At 51.7% G+C, this 20,170-nt stretch overlaps 1 protein-coding gene across 2 annotated transcripts in view; it reads right to left on the reverse strand.

The window, feature by feature from the left end:
• The window catches only part of TENM4 (teneurin transmembrane protein 4), a 714,583-nt gene that overhangs the window by 212,632 nt on the left and 481,781 nt on the right, over nt 1–20,170 (reverse strand). For both annotated transcript variants that reach the window (XM_073879780.1, XM_073879779.1), the window contains 3 exons: nt 12,576–12,831; nt 2,718–2,816; nt 1,298–1,533 (listed from right to left, as the gene is read on the reverse strand). In XM_073879780.1, coding sequence (XP_073735881.1) covers nt 1,298–1,533; nt 2,718–2,816; nt 12,576–12,831 — 591 coding nt within the window. The remainder of the gene's footprint in view (nt 1–1,297; nt 1,534–2,717; nt 2,817–12,575; nt 12,832–20,170) is intronic.

Genomic DNA, 20,170 nt, shown 5'->3' on the forward strand with positions numbered 1-20,170 from the left:
TATAGCTCGAGACATGTAAGGAGACCTCCCTGTTTGAGGGACTATCGTCTTCCTGATTACTTATTTCTATAAAATTCAAGAATCTTGAATGCTCCTTCCATGCTCAGATCCCTCCTCCTGAACAAGTGGGGGCCCACGTTCCCTTCATCATTCCCAGTGACAGCGTGCACTAACTACATCACCACACTGCCCGTTTTCATTCGCAATGATTCTGCCTATGACAGAGTCCCTTGCCACAGTGGATGGCACTCTGTCTTCCTCTGGCCCGTGCCAGTTACTTGTTTCTGATTACTGGGTTTTTACTGGAGAAGTCCCTCTTGCTTACGGAATTATCTCAGAATTCCTCAGCATGGGTTCAAGGCCACCTCAAGCTGGCGCGACCTGCCTTAAACCTCAGAATGAGAGAATCTGAAGGCTGGAACAGATGGAGGGTTAAGCCAACCCCTTTGGACGTCTTTACTAACAGGCTGATTTACACAGAACCAGCAGCGGACTCTACACAACGCCTGCAGATCTCTTCAGAGACTGTCTTCCCTGCGAGCAGGCCGAAGACAGGGGCTGGAATGAAGCAGGAGACCGGGCTGCGTGGGAACCACATCAAAAGGGCACCCAGTTGACTGGCCTCCCATGGCAGCAAAGCAGGGGCCAGGAGGCATTTCCTCCATCACGGAGGTGGCCTGGGAGCAGGCAGGCAGGCCAGCCAGAGCTGCTGGGGGTCTCCAGGTGTCCTGCAGCCAGCGTTCACTGCTCACTGGGACCTGCTGCTCCTCAGCTGGGATTTCTCTGGGCTCCTAACTATGGCTCCTCTCTGCACCTTGGCGCCCACCGTCCCCTCAGATGGCCTCGCCAGACCCTCACCTTCAGACATGCCTTCTGGGCTGAGGTCAGCAGAGTCCAGTCCAACCCCAGGGGACCCCGAGTCCTTCCTGCTCCTCACTGCAGCTACACGGCACCAGCAGGAGAGGCCTGTCATTTCTGGAGACGCCCATCTCCGACACTCACGTCCTGGCTCACCAGCTCAAAGGCCAGTCGGTGGACGCTGTGCCTCACGCTAGGCATCTGACACGTGACAGAGCAGCTGCTAAGCTTCCTTCTGGGCATCGTGCAGAGAGGAGAAGTGGATCCCAGAGAGCTGGCCGTGACCGGCTCGGGGGTGGAGGCCAGCGCCCCAGGGCTGCATGGCTCATCCTGCGCAACGGTCGTGCCAGCCAGATGCCTGCAGCGTGTGCAGGTGTGTTGGCTGCTGCCCCCTGGGCGAAGGGGAATAAAGGGAAGCCGGGCCGAGGGAGGTGCTTACCCACGAAGTACGCCAGCAGGATGACCAGCGTGGCGGAGAGCACAAGGGCGCTCAGGGCCGCACACTTCCAGTTACAGTACTTGGAGGGCTTCTTGAGGCTGAAGGCCGGCCGGGCGAAGGTGCTGCGGGGCAGGGGCCGGGGCGGGGGGGAGTACACCGTGCTGGACGTCAGAGGGTACCCTGGCGACGTGGTGCAGAAGAGTGGCGAGGTGCCTCCTGGCTTGAAGAGGAAGTGCCTGTGGATGGAGAGAAGCCCGAGGGCATCAGGGTCCGTGGACTCACCGGGACCCAGAGCCACCTGGAGGACAGAGGCGGCAGTAGGAGCATGCAGAGGAGCCTGGAGACAGTCGCCACGGAGAAGACGGGGCAGACGGAGAGGAGCAGAATCACGTACCGGACCACACAACAGGGCACACGAACACACGCTTCCACGGAACACGGATGGGACAGCCCTACCCACGGGGAACTCCCCGCCCCCCCCGGCCCGGACCAGGGCTGGAGGTGTTTCCAACCTCACAGAAGGCTGGCTGTGGAGATCCCTTTCCTGGGAAGGGATGGGGCTGAGATGCTGTTTCTCGGGTATTATACGAGCTGTTCTCTAAAATTATTGGTACTAACTTGGAAAAAGTATCCAAAATCATGTTCCGTGCCTTGGAGATAATGGAACCTAAATTTTTCTTCTCCCTCCCATACCTACTTTGCCAGTGTGCCGCGATGGAGGCATGAAATACCATTCTTTTTGAAGGGTGTTTAGGGGGTGGGAACCAAGAAACCACCATTAAGTTCTGTCATGGTTGAGTCCCCTAGTGGCTCTCATACAACCAATGGCGGCAAATGCTTTCAGAAGCCAGACGCTACCTTCCAAACCCCTGGGAAAAGCTGCGTGGGACGAGAGGTGGGCAAATACATCCTACAGCCTAGCTACAGTCTTTAGGGCAGCGTGGCAGGGTCAAAGCGCATGGTTGTGGCCAAACCAGGTGTCAGGAAATCCTCCACAGCTTGCCTTTAACCATGGCCATGGGAGAATTGGTACACAGCCTGGGAAATGGGGTGCACTGGTTGCATTGCATCCCCTGAAATCTTAGAGCAATCTTGCACCCAGAACAGATACTCAGGGCTACAAGACATACGACATAGGGCCTGTGCTGCATAAAAACTGCTACGAGATGGCTTTCAGAATGGCAGAGGCAGCCGATGAGATGCTGGGAGCTGCATATTAACACAGCTGCTGTTAATATGCTGAAGCAAGGGGATTCTAAGGATAAACTCTTGCAAGCTGAACATGGACTTCGGGAGGGGCATGCACCATGACATCATCACCTCCCGCAGGAGATCCCAGGGAAAGTTCTCAGGGTCTGCATGCAGGTGCAGGAGCCAGAGGGAGAGCAAACACAGAGAGGACCATGGGGATGTCACCTACCCGTCACTGTAAGCCCCATCATGGCGGGAGGCGCTGAGAATGTCCATCTCAATGAGGTTGTCCTGCAATGTCCCTAGGAATGGCTGCTTGCCTAGGTTTCTACGCACACATGGAGACATGAATGAAGCAATGAGTCATGCATCGATGAAGGGGGATAGTAGAGAAACACACAAAGTAGCTGTCTGGCGCAGCTGTGCGTGAGACCAGCGGGGACACGGCTGCGAGGCGATGGGTCTTGGCGCAAGCCACATGTGCAAGGGGTCTGCCTGGCGCAGAGCATCCAGAGGGGGCATTCCCTATACGAACCTGAAGGTCTGATGGTTGTGGCCACCCAATCACAGCGTCCCCTGATCAAGACTGATGATGTCTCAGGCACTGAGCTAGGCATGTTACATCTATTCATTTCAAATCTTCAAAGTAGGCTAGGAAGGCATGCCCTCATTTTACAGACGAGGAAACCGACATGTGGAGAGGTGACAGGATTTGCCAAGGTTACCAGCTAGTGAGGCTGAATGCAGGAATCTGAACTCAGGTTTATCTGTTTCCAAAGGCTGTGCTTTCTCTACTTGAGACGGTGTACATCTGTTTAAACAACAGCTGAAGATACTTTGTGAGTCCAAAGGGGAAAAAAAAAGACAAGCATTTGGGGCCGTTTTCTTCTCAAGCAGTGGTTCTCAAGTTCGAGTAGGCATCAGAATCATCTGGAGAACTGTGCTTTGCGGAGGCCCACCCCCAAAGATTTGGAGTCAGGAGGTGGTGTGGGGCCTGGGGATCTGCGTTTCTCACAAGCCCCCAGGTTGATGCTGATGACATTTAGAGGGCCAAGTTGCTTCCGCAGAACAGGGACCTCAGTGATGACTGAGTGGTGAGGCTGGCACCCCTCAGAAGACAGAGGAGGGGGTTTCGGCCCCCCCCCCCCCAGTACACCAAGGGCAGTGCAGCATTTTGTGACATTACTATTTCTAATGCAGAATGAGGAGAGACGCACTTGCCCTTTCTGGCCTCAGCCATGCCTGCTAAGTGGTATCGTTCACACTTGGGTGTGCTGGATCCCGTTTTCTGGTATTTTCAAGGACTGCTGCCCCCTCCCTTGAAAACTGTGTAGGGCATTGTGTTAAGCAAGCCGGTGGTGGCTTCAGCCTGCTGTGTCCACCTCAAGGAAGGGCTAACTGCAGAGAGCTAACTTTTGAGTCCAGCCCTGCGAGGGACCTTCCTGCCCACTTTGACCAGGTCTTGAGAACCAGAGAACCCAAATTCAAGTCCCATTCCTGCCTCTTTCTTGCTGTGTGACTTTGTGTAAAAACTGCAACCTCTTCCGATTTTACACTTCCTTCATCTGTAAAATGGGGATGATGATACTAAGTTCACAAAGTGGATGTAGGGCCCACAGAGTAATGCTGGAAGAATTTATTTTTTTAATTTCTTGCTGGAAGAATTTATAAGGGCTAAACAAAAATTACTAATGCTAATTGATGTATATTAGCAGTAATTTATGTAGCATGAGTACTAATACTAAGAAATATTATGGAAGTACTACTGCTAACCTACCCCATGTCCACCGTATCTTATTCATTGTTCTAGAACACTGTATTATCTAATTACTCCCCACAACAATCTTACAAAGTCAGTGCTATCATCTTTGCTTTGGAGGTCGGCAAAGCAAAGGCTCAGAGAAGTAACTTTTCGAAGGTCCTATCACAGAGTAAGCAAGTGGTGGAGCTGGAATAGAACCTAGGTCTGTCTGACCCCAGAGCTCAGGCCCCTGGGCCTCATAACCCTGTGTCACTGCTCAGCCTGTGGGTTTGTCCCCTGGCCAGCCTTATGGATGGAAATGTGGAGGGGCTGTAAATACTTTCCCAATGTGTCATTTCATGAGTGTCCTGGGGGACAGTGAGAGCACACAGCAACACTGTTTAGCAGCGGGAACCACTGAGTCCTGCTGTGGTCGTGGGGACTTCCCCTTCCAGAGAGTTCTGAGCTGCCTGGTGCCCAGGCTGTTCTGGTGGTGTTCATGGTCCCAGGGCCTCGCACAGTGTCTGAGGGGAACTGCAGGGGTGTGGAAGCCCTTCAGAGTGGCCTCATTTCTGCCCTTGCCATTGGGCAGGTGAGTCTGTCTGAGCATTCATAACCTGGGATGATCTCTTCTTACGGAAGCTACAATATAATTTGGATTGTGCTACTTCTCTGCTCACAACCTTCCAATGGTTCCATGAGAATAAAACCATGATCTTTACCTGGGCATACGAGATCTGGCCCCCTGCTACCTCTCCAACCTCATTTTCTGTGCTATATATACACTGGTCTCCAGGCTGTTACTCCAAACAGCTAAAGCCTTTGTTGTCATTTGCTTGAACTGCCTTCCCCCAAATATCTGCATGGGCCATTCCTTCCCTTCTCATGGCTAACTGTAATAGCTCCCACCCTGCTCTTCCTCAGTTACCCCTGGCCCCTTGCACTGCTTTAGTTTTCCACATAGGCCTAAATACACACACACACACACACACACGTTTTTTCTCTATTTCAATTTCGGTCCCGTAAGGGTAGAACTCTTATCTGCCTTGTTCTCTGCCCATGTGTCCAGAGTCTAGAAGAGTACCTGGTACACAGTAGGAGGTACTCAATAAATATTTGCTGAATACTGTGAATGATGGGTATATAAAGGGAAGCATATCACAGGCATACAGTTGGTGTTTAATTGAGGCGAGCACAGGTGTTTTATTATTATTTCCCCCATTTCCTGTAGTTCAGGAGGGAATTTCCAGTCTTTCCACAGTCCATATGGCCCAACCTGAGCAGGTCCTTACCATCCCTGCCCAGAGAGCCCAGCGGCAATGGGAGCTTGTCCCCGGGCCCCGAAGCTGGCTGCATGGCACGTTCCCAAGTACGCTTGGGAATCTGGCCTGCATCGCTAGGCTAGGACTGTGCACTCAGTCACACGTGAACCTTAAAACCCAGCAGAAACAAATAAACATATTCAGAGAAAAAAAGCACATGAAGGGTTAAAATCGAAATGTTAATAGTGGAATTTTCCAATGTCTGGATCAAGAGTGGTTTTTATTTTTACTTCGATGATTTAAAGAGAGACAGCAGGCCATTCTCTCCTAAAAGGACACACCTATTAGGACAAGGGAAGAGGCAGTGCACTACGACAGAGGGTTTCTGGAGCGACGGACTGCATGAAACCCCCCTGAAAGAGCTCCCACCCTCATGCCAGTTTGGGCATCTGGGGGGACACCAGCACTCGCTGAAAATGCTGCTAGTTCAGAACGCTACCACTGCCTTCAAATATCCCGTTCTGTACTTTTGAAACTCAGTTCTGAGCCAGTCAGGCCCCAGGTGATTGCTGAGGAAACCGAGGCCCAGAGAGACAGGTGTCCTGCTCCCACGCACACAGCAAGTCAGTGGCAGAGCTGAAACTAGAACCCAGGTGTCTGGACTCCCAGTTCAATGGCACCCCCTCAATTTCCTGTCCATTGCCTGCTCCCAACTCTGAGGTTCCAGTTCTTCTGAAAAACAAAAGCTACGAGGATTTCCTAATGGGGACCCTTGCTGCCGAAGCCTCCGTAGGTCACAGTCGTGCACGGTCGCTGGCTCACCGCGGCTGGGAGCTCGGGGATGGACGCTGGAGTCTCGTGACCCTCACACCGATGGGTGTTGTTACCTCATTTTCAGATATAGAAACTGAGGCCCAGACAGGCTGAGTGACTGCCCAAGATCATACAGCGACCAAAGGGTAGAGGTGGGACTCAAAAGCACATCTCTCCGACCTCACTGCCCCCTGCTGCCTCTTGGGAAAGAGGGGCGCAGTCCCTGGAGGGGGGCACAGCTAAGCACAATACTGCTCCTACAGCTCTTCTTAGCATGGGGAGGAGACCAGCTCCCCTCTAAACCTCAGAGGAGGCCACGGGCAAGGCCCCCGAGCTGCCTGAAGCAGGGGTTTCCAGTTCCAGCCCGGGGCAGGCAGAGCTCGCCTTCCAAGGACAGAACAAGTAGCTTTTGGGAAGGAAGTGGCTGGAAAGTAGCAGTGCCCAGTCCTTCAGGCTGCCCCGCTCAGCAGCCCATCTTCTCACCATGAGCCTGCTGTCCTGGCCCGTGCTTCACCCTCAGAGCCCTGGGACAGCCACGCAGTAGAACAGGCCAGGCATTGCGCCCCCATTCTGTAGCCGACAGCCCCAAGGTGTGCAAGGCGTCAGAGATTTGGCCAAGACCACAAAAAGACTTATTTCTAGGGCTAGCATTTTAACAAATGAATGAACAAAGAAACAAAAAAAATGAACTGGGTCTTCCAGGTCATAGTGATCTTTCTAAAAGGCCAATCCCATAACGTTAACTACTGGCCCCTCCTTCTGCCCTCCTCGGGCCCCATGCTCACAGGGAGAAAGAAGTACAACCTTGTCTTCCTATAACTCTGAGCCATCTCTCCAAGACACTCAGCTCTCTCTGTGCCTTGCACAGCTGCCCCTCATCCCAGGTTTCCTTTCTCCCCTGCAAACTCCTACCAACGCCTGTCTGAATAATCAGGAAGGTGGCACTGGAGAATGGCCAGGTGCATGGGCTCCGGAACCAGCTGGCCTGGGTGGGACACTTACTGGCTGTGCTTCCTGAGGCAAGTTACCTCACTTTCCTGTCTTCAGACTCTTCATCTCCAAAGTGGGGATGATGATAATCTTCCTACCTGTGCAGAACAGTTACCACAGCCATCTTGACGGTTATCCTTTGAAGGGCCTGCTTATAAAGTTGGCCCTGGGCTGGTGTCTGGGAACAGAGGTTTTCAGAAGCATTCTAACCATTAATTGATGAGTAGCTGACTCAGGGTCTCAACTGTGTGTACAAACAATATGGTTTATGCTGAACATCGGCTTTCCTTCTGTGAGTTTGGAATTTGGGCCTTTGCCAGGTAGGAGGTGCCTGTGTGACCAGCCCCTAGTAGAAACCCTGGGTGCTCAGTCTCTGACGAGCTTCCCTCTATGGAGCCCCAGTAAGGGCCCCACGAGTGCTTGGTATCATTGTTCCTTGATGGTCCCATGCAGAGGGAACCACACCCTCCTCTCTGCTCAGAGTACCCCCCCCCCCACCGTATTATCCAGAGTGCCATCTTTACTCATTCATTTATGGGTCCGTCTTCCTTACAAGGCCACGAGCTTCTTATGGGACTGTGGTTGTGTTTTCTGCAGGCCTATGGCTGAATCACCAGACGACAGGGACGACTGTCCGTACCAATTTCCTGCAATGCTCAGGAGTTGGCCTCGTCAACCAGAAGGTGCTGTGTGCTCTTCTGGGAACTATACCAAGCCTGGGTTGGTGACCACCAGGATGGCCTCCCATCCCTGAGGGGTGGGCAGGGCTATTCCCCAAATTGAGCATGACCACAAAAATGGGCCTCAGGCTCCCAAACCAGGCCTGGGATCAGATGAGCTAGAGTAGGGGTCTGGCAGCCTTGCGCACTTGCTTCCCCTTCATCTGACAGGAGCCTAACAGGTTATTAATCAGACAATCCCTATGAAATCAATTAAGCATTTGATGCTGCAGAGCGTGAAGAAGTGGACCAGGGTTTAGTGGACCCTGAACACATGGATTCCACCAAGATGGACCACAGATGCACCTGCAGGCCTCAAGGCAACATGTGACCCCTGCTCTAGGAAGCACAGGGAGGCCCGGTCTTCCCCCGGCGGACTACATTACCTCTGGAGAGGGCCAGAGGCAGTGGGTGAAGTAGGTCCTCCCTCTCGCTTGTCCTCCGTGCCCTTCTTTCCTTCCAACATGAAATCTCAACCCCTCCTGGTTATTCTGCCAGCTGTTTACTTTTGACTCTCCACACAGACTCAGTCTGACAATTAGAGAAGGGCCTGTGATAGTTTCTCTGGCATCAGGGGGCTCCCCATCCTCGTGGGGCTTGGTAATAGCTGTTGACAACAAACCACCTCAACCAGGCCCTGCTCTCTTGGGCTTCTAGGCCTTCGATGAGGCTGTGCAGCCCTCATGTCCTTCCTTCTTCCCAGCTCCCCCTGGGGACCCCTACTTGCTGTCAGTCCCACAGCACCAGGCCCACTGGGAAGTCTTCCCTTTGGCCCACTCAAGTTACGCATAGCTTTATATTCATTCGTTCCGTCATTCATTCATTTAGCCTGCCTTAGTAGTTTTCCAGCACCCATCATGTGGCAAGCCGTGTTGCCTGCCGAAAATCCAGAGGCATTAAAACTGATTCACTGTGTGTACCTCTATCACAGCATTTGTCCCACTGCAAGAGTCTGTGCTCTTAAACATACGGCCTGCTGGGCACACAGCAGGGACTCAGTATTTACTGAAGGACAAGCACTACATGGTAAGCAGGTGAGCATGTACTGTGTGCCAAGACATTTTCAGACAGTATCGTACATAATTGCTAGGAGAGCCTCAGGAGGCACTACGGTGGGTTGGAAGTGGCTGAAAATCCTTGGGCACCTCTCCCTTTGAGAAGCGGGGTCTCTCGTCCCTCTCCTGGAAGCTAGCTGGCCTAGGTCTGCTTTGGCCAACAGAACAATGGCAGAAGTGATGCTATACCATTCCAGGCCAAGCCTTTAAGAGGATCACTGGCTTCTGTCGCAGTGCCATGGAGCTCCAAGCCACAGAGTGTGAAGTCCACTCCCCACTGGGAAGACTGGGTGGAGAAGCCCCGAGACCACAGTAGAGGGTGAGGGGCCCCTGAGCCCAGCTACCCAGCCGTCTTCTGCAAGACTTCGGCATGCGAGTAAGGCCACCCTGGCTCTTTCAGACTGCCCAGCTAACAGCTAACGCCACTGACTGACCCCCACTGACACCACAGGGAGACCGGCCCAGCTAGCTCTTCCTGAGCTCCTGCCTCACGCTGCGAAGTATAATCAACTGGTTGTTTTTTTAAGTCACCAAGTTTGACAGGCATTTGTTATGCAGCAATAGATAATTAGAACAGGAAGTTACTAATATTTTCTCCCTTTTAGAGATGAAGAAATGTAAGGTCTAGGTCCACAGCTAGTGAGCAATGGGGTGGGGACTGGAGTGCAGGATGTGTCTGACCCTAAAACCTGTGATATGAACAAGCAGCTTCAGCGAAAGAACCATCATTTATGTTCTCAGAACATCAGGGCCAAACTTCCTTCTCCAAAGTAGAGAAAAGGTACAACCTGCTATTTCCTCTCAACTCTTCTGGTGAGTAGGAGCCCAGTAAGTATTTTTTTGTGACTTTTTTTCTTCAAAGAGTTGATATGGGAAGCAGATATGTATGAAAAAAATGGGAAATCATTTTTATAGTATGTCTTTCCATGCCAGGCACTGTGCTTTATGTTTCTTACATGATATTTCATTCACTTCCTCCCAGTCTGAGAGGCATGAATTCTTTTCCCACATTACATGGGGAAATCAAGGTTCAGGGCTATAAATGAACTTGCCGGGCCAGTAAGTGCTAAAGCCAAGACAAGAATCCAGGTCCCCTGACTCTAAAGTCTGCTCTCTTCCTTACCTCACCATGCTGGTCAAAATTACCTGTGATTCCATCTGCCAGATGTGACACTGATCTCTCTTAAACCTTGTTGCTCTTGTGCCACCAACCAGTAAAGGTCAGTATTAAGGTCCAGTACTCTGATTGTGTTATCCATTGTATCAAGCACCTCTCCCAGTTTTAAGCCATCTTCAGATGCACAGAACTCTGGGGTCAGAGAAGGCCCATCTCCAACATTTCATCTGGGTTTTTAAGAATAGGTAGGACTTTGGGAGACCCAGAAGTGAGGAGGGCAGCTCTGGCAGAGCGCTGTACAAGAGCACGTGCAAAGGCACAGGGGCACGAAAGGGATGGGTGTCTGGGGGAAGACTGATCCACATAGATGTATACTCCTATACACATACACATACTGAATATTCAATACGTATATAATTATATCTGTATGGACTTATATAAAATAGTACAGATGAGCAGATATATTCCAGCATGTTAACAATGGTTACCATTTGGTGGTAGACATACGTGATTTTTTCTTTGTTCCTAAGTGTTTTGTAGAACATTTATTACTTGAGTGATAAAGCATAAAAGAAAACAAAGTTCCCTGTGGTCTGTGCATGGGTGTGGGAGGACAGAAGGTCAGAAAGGCAGGTGTCACCTGGGTCCACCTCGGCATCTCATACTAGCCATCAGGAAAACGTGCCCGCTGCTCGGCCTCTATCTTCCTCTCCCTTGAAAAACCCGGAGAACCACCTACTTTGCTCCTAAGTGAGAAAAATGAACATCCAAGCAGAGGGAGTGGCTACTGGGTCCCATGCAGAGAATCAGAACCATCGATTATTCGCTGGCTTCTCTCAGCCACGTGCAGTCATTCAATAAGCACCCTGGAAATAACGGAGATCTGATTAAGCTACCCTGGGTGGGATGACACACAATTATGCAACTCCCTCACTGAGGAGAGAGAAGGAGGCACAGAAGGACAACTCACACCTGATTGTAAAGGATGTCAACAGAATAATATTAATTAAGAGACTGGGAGTGAGGCAAGCTGGACTGTATCTCTGAGAAATTTGCTTCTGGAAAAACTGATTCCACAGGAGTAAAATGTAAGATGGCACAAAAGGATGTCGATTTTCTTTCACTGGATCCCACCCGCTCGATGTGCAACTATCACAGCGATGTGCCAGATAGAGTCAGATGGGTGCGCTTTCCACGTATAGATTAGTTTCACGTCTTTAAATGTGGGATGGCTTCTGTCCTCTCCACAGATCCAGAAGAGAAGTTTGAGAAAATAAAATCTAGGTTTCCCCGCTACTTTGAGAGACAGGGTAGAAGGTGAGGAGTTTCTAATCGTGCTGCCTGAGGCACTTCAGCTTTAGAGAAGGGAGGGAAAGACTATGTCCCCCGAAGTCAACAGTGCTTCTCTCAGAGTGGTGGGATTATGGGTGAATCTAGTTTTCGTCTTTATATCTTTCTGCATTTTCTCCAGGGAGCTTGTATGCCTTTATAATGACTTAAAAAAGAAAACAACTCATTTCCATTTTGGGAAAACAGTAGCTCACCAGAGGGAAGAAGGACAGCTATGGAACTGACCCTGACCGAAACCCCTAAAGGAAGCACTCTGTGAGGCTGGAAGAAGGCAGAGGAGGAGGGGGCCAGGCCAGGGGAGACCTGGAGAAGGTGGTGGTGGTGTAGGAAACAGCACTGCCCACGAGTCTCACAACCGGGGTTCACACTGTAGCCACACATCCAGTGTCCACGTGACCTGCGCTAGTCAGGGACCCTCTCGGCGAAACTCCCAAATGGGGTCACAACTCACAATACCGCCTTCTTCGTGAAGCTGTGAGAATGACATCATATCTCAAGTATGAAAGCTCTTGTAACTAAAAGTTAGTTGATGATGTATCAGTGTTAGGGATTATAGGGTTTGGGGTATAAAGGAGATAAGTGGAGATAAGTCCCTGGGTGGTGAGGGGAGAGGAGTGGAGAGGAGAGGAGAGGGAGCAGATCCCAGTAGGGAAAGGCAGAGGTGTGGGCCGCCATCAAACGCTGACCAAGGGCCTGCTCTCTGCCACCTTTACACACTCAGCTCTCATCCACGATTATAGCAGCCCCTCCAGCCAGCAGCATCCCCACTGCACAGACCAGGAAACGGCACAGAGGGCTCATACCTTAGTCCGCAGCAGGCCAGCCCCGGACTTCGGGGCTGTTGGATTCGCAAGCGCCGGCTCTTCCTGCCCCGCGCCCCTCCCGCCACCACCCACCCTTCTCCCCTTCTCCCGGCCAGCCGAGAGCCACCTCTCCGAGCACTGCCCCGACCCCAGCCTCCCAGACCGGGGAGGTGGGGGACCCCCGGAAGGGCCCCGCCGCCCCTGCGGCTCAGCCCCGCCCGCCCCCCAGCCCCGCACCTGGTCTCCAGGGGGATGTTGCTGTTGAGCAGCCAGTTGTCCTGGGCGTGGGCCGGCTCCTGGGCGCCGCCGGCGGGGGGCTCTCCCGAGAGCGAGGGGTCCGTGGGGGCCGGGCTGGGGTTGCTCCTCGGAGTGAAGTTGCCCCGGTTCAGGGAGTTGATGGAGGCCGCGTGGTGCTGGTTGGGGGTGTGGGCGTGCGAGAGCGGCGGCGGCGGCGTCCGGAGCCGCGGGTGGTTCTGCAGGCCGCCTGGGTGATCTAGGGCACAAACACGTGCGGTCAGCGGGGCCCCGAGCCACCGCCATGGCCACGGCCACAGCGACGGCCGGGCCCCAGGGCCACGCGGGAGCAGCCGGGCGGCAAAGGGCGCGGCGGGTCGTGCGTGTCCATGCGGTCGGGAGATGGCGGGCTACTCGACAGATACTTTTTGAGCTCCTACTATTTTCAGTGCTAGGGACACATCAACGAACAAAGCGGACAAAATCCCTGTCCTCGTGAAACTTAAACTCGAAAAGAGAGACACAATAAACAAGATAAAACAAAAAAACAAGCCTCTGACGTCACCCACTTTGCCCTGTTTTCTTTGATATTTTGGGGAGGGCATTTTTCAATGTGTGGTCCCGGACCAGCAGCTTCAACACCACTTGGGAATTTGTAAGAAGTGAAAATTCTCGGGCCCTGCCCCAGTCTTACTGAATCATGAACACTTGATTTCATTTCACAAACTCCCGGTGATTCCAATGGATGCTAAAAGTTGAGAAACCCTAACTATCTATAATGGTACATAGTAAATGAAACAAACAAGATAAGTAAAATACACAGTTTACAGAGGTGCTGACAAATCAGAGAACACATAAAGCCAGGAAGGGGCCAATGGTCTGGGTGTGTGGGGTCAACGGTGAAATTTTAGGCTAAGTGGTCAGTGGTAGCCTGGGTAGGGGGTAGGAGGTGAACTTTGAGTAAAGGGAGTGAGCCCAATTAAAAACCACCTGGGGGTTATTAAAAACTACCATTAACATTTATTGAGCACTTCCTACATGCCCGGCCCCATTCTGAGCCCGCTACATGTTTAAATCCAGCTGATCCTCATGACCCACTGCAGAGCAGGTGCTGTTTTTCGCCCCACTTTACAGACAAGGGAATTGCGATAATCTTTTATTTACTCCCTTTAGCTACTTGGAACAATAGCTATTATCTCAGATTTATAGATGAAAAACCGATTTTAGGATAAGGCCCACACAGGGTCCAGTAAGCCCTTCAGAATGTGACCCACGCCTGTCTTTCCAGCCCTGCCTCTCATCTTCCTCCCTCTCCTCTCCGCTCCTGCTACAACTTTCCCCCAAAGGCCAAGAGGTCTGCTGTAGCGACATAGGGGCTGAAACCTCATTTCTAATGAGGGCGGTCCCCAGGAATGTGAACAGTGCCTTCTGAAGATGTGCCATGCTGTGCCAGCAAGGGTGCCCCTTAACGGGAGGGGAGAGAAGAGCCCACAGGCAGCCCAAACAGGCAGATAGCAGACAGCCTTGGACCAGGGAGAAGGTGAGAATAGCAGGGCCATTTGTTTATGTCCTCAGGCAGCACTTTAATGGAGACATTTGGAGCCTGGGACAGAAGCCAGCAGCAGAAGCAGCCTCCTGGGCTGGCTGAGTGTCTCTCCTACCCTTGGACTTTCAGGCTGCTGGCTGCAGGCCAGGGCACCGAAGCAGTGAGAGGGACCCGACCACTATTGTCCAGTGATTATCAGGAGGCCAGCAGAGAAGGTGACCTAGCCCTTGCTCCACGCCTCCCCCCCCCCCCCCGGAGTCAACCTCTTCGTGGCATGTTTACCTAACTGACACTGATAGGTGCTGCTGCGAGCATCTTCTATGGGTACTTTTACAGCCTTAACTGTGCGAATGCTCACAACAACCCCCAGAGGGCAGTAGTATCATCAGTCCCACTTTATAGACAAGGAAGCTGAGGTTTACAGAACTACGAAGCAGTCCTTATTAATCCAAAGCCTGAATTCTGTCTACCAAATCATGATGCCTTTGCATCAAACAGACACCAGCTCAACTGTCTCAGTCCATGGCCGAAGGCAGGAAAACCCCCCTCAGTACAGACGGCAAGCATCTGAGGTCTGGGTCAGGACAGGCTGGCCTGCAAACCTACAGACCTCTGCGCTGTGACTAAGTGGGGATGCCAGGCTCTGGTAAATCTTTAGAACCACTGCCGAGAATCCTGAAATAATGAGATTTTAAAGTATAAGACCACTGGTCATAGATCTAAAAAACTAACTTCTAAAAGGAAATTCTCCTGTGAGGATAAGGAATGTCCTGGTCTGAATCCTATTTTTTAAAGCTCAGCTCAAATGATAACTCCTCCAGAAAGCCTTCCTTGATCTACCCTCCCCAAAGTTCTTTTTTCCTTCACTGAATGCTAACAGCAGGTAACCTGGACCACTCATCTTTTCCTTCTCCTTACAGTTGGCATACTTATTTCCCCATCTTGCCTCTTCTGGTAGGTATAAAAACCCCTATTCCCTCCGTGCTGGTGATCACAGGTCCTACAACTGACTAGGTGCTCAATATAGGTTTATTGAGTAAACGGCCCTTGTGAATGGCTTGGGCAGTCTATCCAAGAGAACAAACCTAGTGTGGAGGACATTTGTGTGCAAAAAGTCACAGCAGATCTCCCTGGGCTCTCTAGAGCACGGGCCTATACAGCCCTTTCCTGACTCACCTGGATGCTTCAGGTGGGTCCTTTGTCCCCCTTCCCTACCCCTTCCATGCTGAGAACGCTAGGAAAGGGGACTTTGAGGTTTTCCAGGTTCCCATGGGCAAAGCTCCGTGTTTTGGGACTCAATGACCCCCCCCAAAAAAACCATGACCTTCCTAAGGAGCAATTGTCTCCTCTGGTCTGACTGGAGTCTCCTCTCTGCTCCTAAGGCCAAGAGGGAAGATAGAGGGCACAGACATAGAGGGTCCTTCTTTTCTCCCCTTCCCCCTCTCCAATTTGGACTCCTATCTTGAGAGGGAAACTCTAGTTCACTCATTCAGCATTTCCTGAGTGCCAGGTCCAGTAAACTGGGTGTCGGGAATGCAGTGGTGAATGAAATAGAGATGGCCCAAGAGAGGCTCAACTCTCTGCCGGTTTCTACAGAGTGGCTGGGTGGCCTCCGGTAACTCACTTCACCTCCCTATTCCTTGGTCTGTGAAAGGGGGTACACAATCCTCCATCGCTGCTCTCTGGTGGATGAAAAGGCATAGCTCTTGTTCAAGTGCCAAGTACTTGGGCTTCCAGTGCTCCCTGAGGGAAGGGACTGCGTGCCATGCATCTCCATATCCCTCGTCAATCTTTACAGAGCGTGGGGGGAGACAACAGCAGATTTGCTGGGTGCACTTCTTGCTTGCACGAGCAATAACTTCTCTCCTGCTACCTGCGAGTAAAGGCATTGGTACATTTGCAAAGCTGTGCTGTAAATTCCAATTTACACCCTCTTCTCGCAGATAGAGCCTCCAAGTATATCTCTGAATCGAGCCCAGATATGAGTCATTTTTACTGTTCTGCTGCACACCTCTGTTAGTAAAGGCCACTTGCTTATCTGAGTTTTGCAAGCCTGGTTTTCCATCGACTATTTTTGCTTCCTACAAGTTCTCAGATATATTTGCAGTTGCTGGTTCCCTCTGACACCTCAGACATTTTTTTTCCATTTTATATGCACAAAACTTGTGAACACTGAAGCCTCCAGAAGCATCTCCCTGAACCGAGATCATCATGGGGCTTCTTCAAGATGCTCTTCCAAGCAGGAGGTAATAGAAAGAGACTAGGCTTTGATGTCAGGCAGCCCCGGGTTCAAGTTTTGGCTTTGTCACTTATAAGTGGTGTCACCTTGATCAAGTTCCTTAATCTCTCTGGAGCTTCAGTTTTCTTACCATGAACTGCAGATACTACCTACCTTCTGGGGTTGCTATGAGAAGTAAATGAGATAATGTACATAGGTACTTATTAGTGCCTGGAATACAGTAATGCTAAACACTGGTAACTATTAATTCCACGATTATGATAAAGGCATGCTGAATGAATAAATTGTAGTGTGCTGAATCATCCCCATGATAATCACTCGACAGCATTTACAACAGGGGTTCCAAGGCAAAAAACCTTGAGAGAAAAAGAGCAAGAAAATATCTAACAGAAATGTGCTGTTCTTCTATTGCAGCCGAATCCTATTCTGGACTGCCCTCTGGCTTCCGGGAGCCCTGGTCTCAGGAGGGTGCCTGTAGTCCAACATGCAGATCAGAAGTGATGAGAATGACTGCAGCCCAACCCTCGGGACAAAATCGGACACATGGGGGCTCCATGTCTTCGAAGGGCCCCTTTTGGCATCAGATAAGCATATCAGAGCAAACCAAGGTGCTGCTCTGTCCTGCGTTCAGGTGCACGCCAAGGAGAAGGCCCTTGAGGTTGTTCAATCCATCAGCAACACTAAAGAGCCCTCTGCTGTGTGCAGAAACTAGATGAGTTTTAAGATGAGGATGAGCCCCAGCCTTGGCCAATAGCCTGTGTCCGGAGGCACGCTGACGAAAGGTTTAAGAGCAGGGCTCAGGAGTCTTCCAGACCCAGGCTCCACCCCGGCTCTGGCTCTGATGAGCTACATGATTTAAGGCAAGTCCTTTAACTTCTCTGAGCCCCTAATTCCTCATCTGGAAACTGAATATATAATAGTAACAGTAATAAAAGGAAGAGGAAGAGGAGGGAGAAGGGCTACTGTAGACTGGAAACATGGCGGTCCAGAGCTGAGACAAATCAGTCCCTGACTTTGAGCTGCTCTCAGTCTAGTAAAAAAGCAGACACTCGGCTACTACACACAATGGCAATGACAATGGGATTGCAATAGTTAACATTTACTGAATACTTACTATGTGACTGGGTCTCAGTGTTCGAATTATTTAATCCTTACGATGCCCCTCCAACGAAGGTACTAGGGTCATTCCCCATTTTGTAGAAGAGGAAACTAAGGCACCCAGATGGTGAGCCATTTGCCTAAGATTACACCACCACTGAGTGATGGAGCCGGAATTTGAACTGGGGCCGTGGCGGTCCAGGCCCCATGCTGTTAAACACCCTACTGTGTATATATTAAGTGAGTTGAGTCCGGTAAAGCGTTGACATCAATGCCTGTCACACAGTGAGCCCCCCCCAAACGGTGGCTCCCAGGATTCTTGCTAGCTCTCACTACAGCCTGCTGGAGCTCCGGGGAGCCCAGAGGCAGCTGCCAGACCGACTGTTGGGGCTGGGGGAGGCTTCGGGAGAAATGACATGCGACCTGTGTCTAGCGGGCACGTGTGAAGGGTTCAGAAGCCTGAGAGAGAGCCAGCATGACCCGCTGGGGCCTGTGGATGAGCAGTGTGATGGCTGGGAGGGGCAGTGACAGCCGGTGAGGAGGAGACACGGGGGGGCGGGGGGAGGAGGGCGGTTGCCTGCAGGTGCCCCTGGAAGAACTTGGCCTTTCCCGGCAGGGTGAGAGGGTCCCTGGTGGGCTTTAAGCAAGAGAGTGCCGTGATCACTAGTGTCTGAGGATGATTTCTGGTGGCCGGGTGGAGGGTGAGCCAGGCCGGGACAGACCACAAGCCAGGCCCAGGTTGACCGCAGGATGCCTGCCTGCTAGAGAGGCTCCTGCCGCGTGGGTCATTATTCTTTTATAAGAGCACACTCAGGAGAAAAAGGCATGAACTTCCAGGGCTTTGGCTCAGGCACAGAATTTTAATGTGTCAACAGCCCTGCGATTGAAGGCCAGCCGTGGCTCTGCACAAGGGTGCCAGGCTGGGTGCCCACAGTCAGCCCCGCGAAACTGCCGACAGACGCCCCGAGGTCTCCTTGCTCTGGAGTTCACGGCGACCTGGAGTGCACTGCAGTCGTTCATCGGGCCCTAAAGATTGTCAGATATGAAAGATGATGGTATTTAATTACCATAAAACAAAAAACTCCAGCTGCCTGTGAATGCCAACAGGAAGACTTATTTGGCTTCCATTAAAATGCCATTGAGCACCACTAACTCGGGATGGTGATATAGCAGTGCTGAGAGCTCGGCTAATGAACCTTGGCCTCCACGACCAATTTAGAGAGGCCAGAAAGCTCTTTGTCACTGCAGTCGGCAGCCGGGATCTGATGGCCTGACTTCCAGCCTCAGCGTTGCCTCCTTCAAGCTGTATAATCTCAGACTATTGATGTAACCTGCATTCTAGCTTCTTCGTCTGTCAAATGTATATGAAGGTAGCTTGCAAACTGTGTGGTCCTGTGTAAGAGTTGGAGACAACTCTCATCATCATCATCATTATTATTATTTAAAGATTTTATTGAGAGAGAGAGAGAGAGCACGAGAAGGGGGAGCGGCAGGCAGAGGGAGAAGCAGACTCCCCACTGAGGAGGGAGTCCAACACAGGGATGCAGGGACTCGATCCCAGGACCCTGGGATCATGACTTGAGCTGAAGGCAGACGCTTAACTGACTGAGCCACCCAGGCGCACCTCACCATTATTATGATTAGCTTAGCCCAGAATGAATACAGACCATGAAGTCCAAAATAGAACCACCGGTCTGAGCATGAGGCTAAGGCTGACTTTTTGTTCCCTCCATGAACAAATGCTTTCTGTTCACTTTCACTGCTGTGAGGCTCTTTCTATGTCATGGCCAATGTGCAGAGTCTAGAAATGGTACTTGGCCTGAAAGCCCAGATGGACTCATGGCAGGGAACGTCCAGGGAAGCTGAGACAGTAAGCAGGAGCTTTTTTTTTTTTTAAGATTTTATTTATTCATTTGAGAGAGAGCACGAGCAGGGGGAGGGGCAGAGGGAGAAGCAGACTCCCCACTGAGCCAGGAGCCCTACATGGGGCCAAATCCCAGGACCCCGGGATCATGACCTGAGCCAAAGGCAGATGCTTAACGACTGAGCCACCCAGGCGCCCCCAGCAGGAGATTTTCCAGGGCTCCCCTTCCAGTTTTCTTGGTGAGGGGTAGAAAAGGGCACCCTGAGGTCACAATGAGGCTGTTTCTGCTCCTCATTCAGTCAGGGCAGAACGCTGGGTGAGCACAGACTATGAAAGTGCTTTGCATTGAGATGCAGTGATGAGAGGACCGTGTAGAACCGATGCACAAGCCTCACTGTGTGGGGCAGTGGTTTTCCAATGGGAGTGTCTGGAAGGGTTTTCTGGTCGTTACAAGGATGGGGAAGCACGATGGGCATTTGGCAGGAGGGGCCAGGAAAGCCAGCACACACAGGGCAGGCGACCCAGTGATCCTGAGGGGCGTGCAGTCCAGTCAGCACTTAGTGTAGTCCTCGTTAGTGAGAATGAGTTAACAGCCCCTGTAAAGCTGTATTCTTCACTTGCCTGCTCCACTCCCACCCCATCTGAGCTCACTCTGTGGCCTTCTTCCGCACAGGGAGCTGACTGCTTAAGGCTTGCATCCCCTGGGCTCCCTTGTCCCCGGGCTTCCACGTAGGCGTGGCTAAGTGTTAGCACAGCAGGGCACTGAAAGATGGGAGGAGAGCCATGTGGAGGTGACCCCTTTTCCCATCCCCTGCAGGGCAGCATGTGAGGCAGTAACCTCGTCCTTCACG

This window comes from Callorhinus ursinus, unplaced genomic scaffold, assembly GCF_003265705.2.
Source record: "Callorhinus ursinus isolate GAN/ISIS: 27379988/994484 unplaced genomic scaffold, GSC_fseal_2.0 scaffold35, whole genome shotgun sequence".
In the NCBI taxonomy this organism is placed as follows: domain Eukaryota; kingdom Metazoa; phylum Chordata; class Mammalia; order Carnivora; family Otariidae; genus Callorhinus; species Callorhinus ursinus.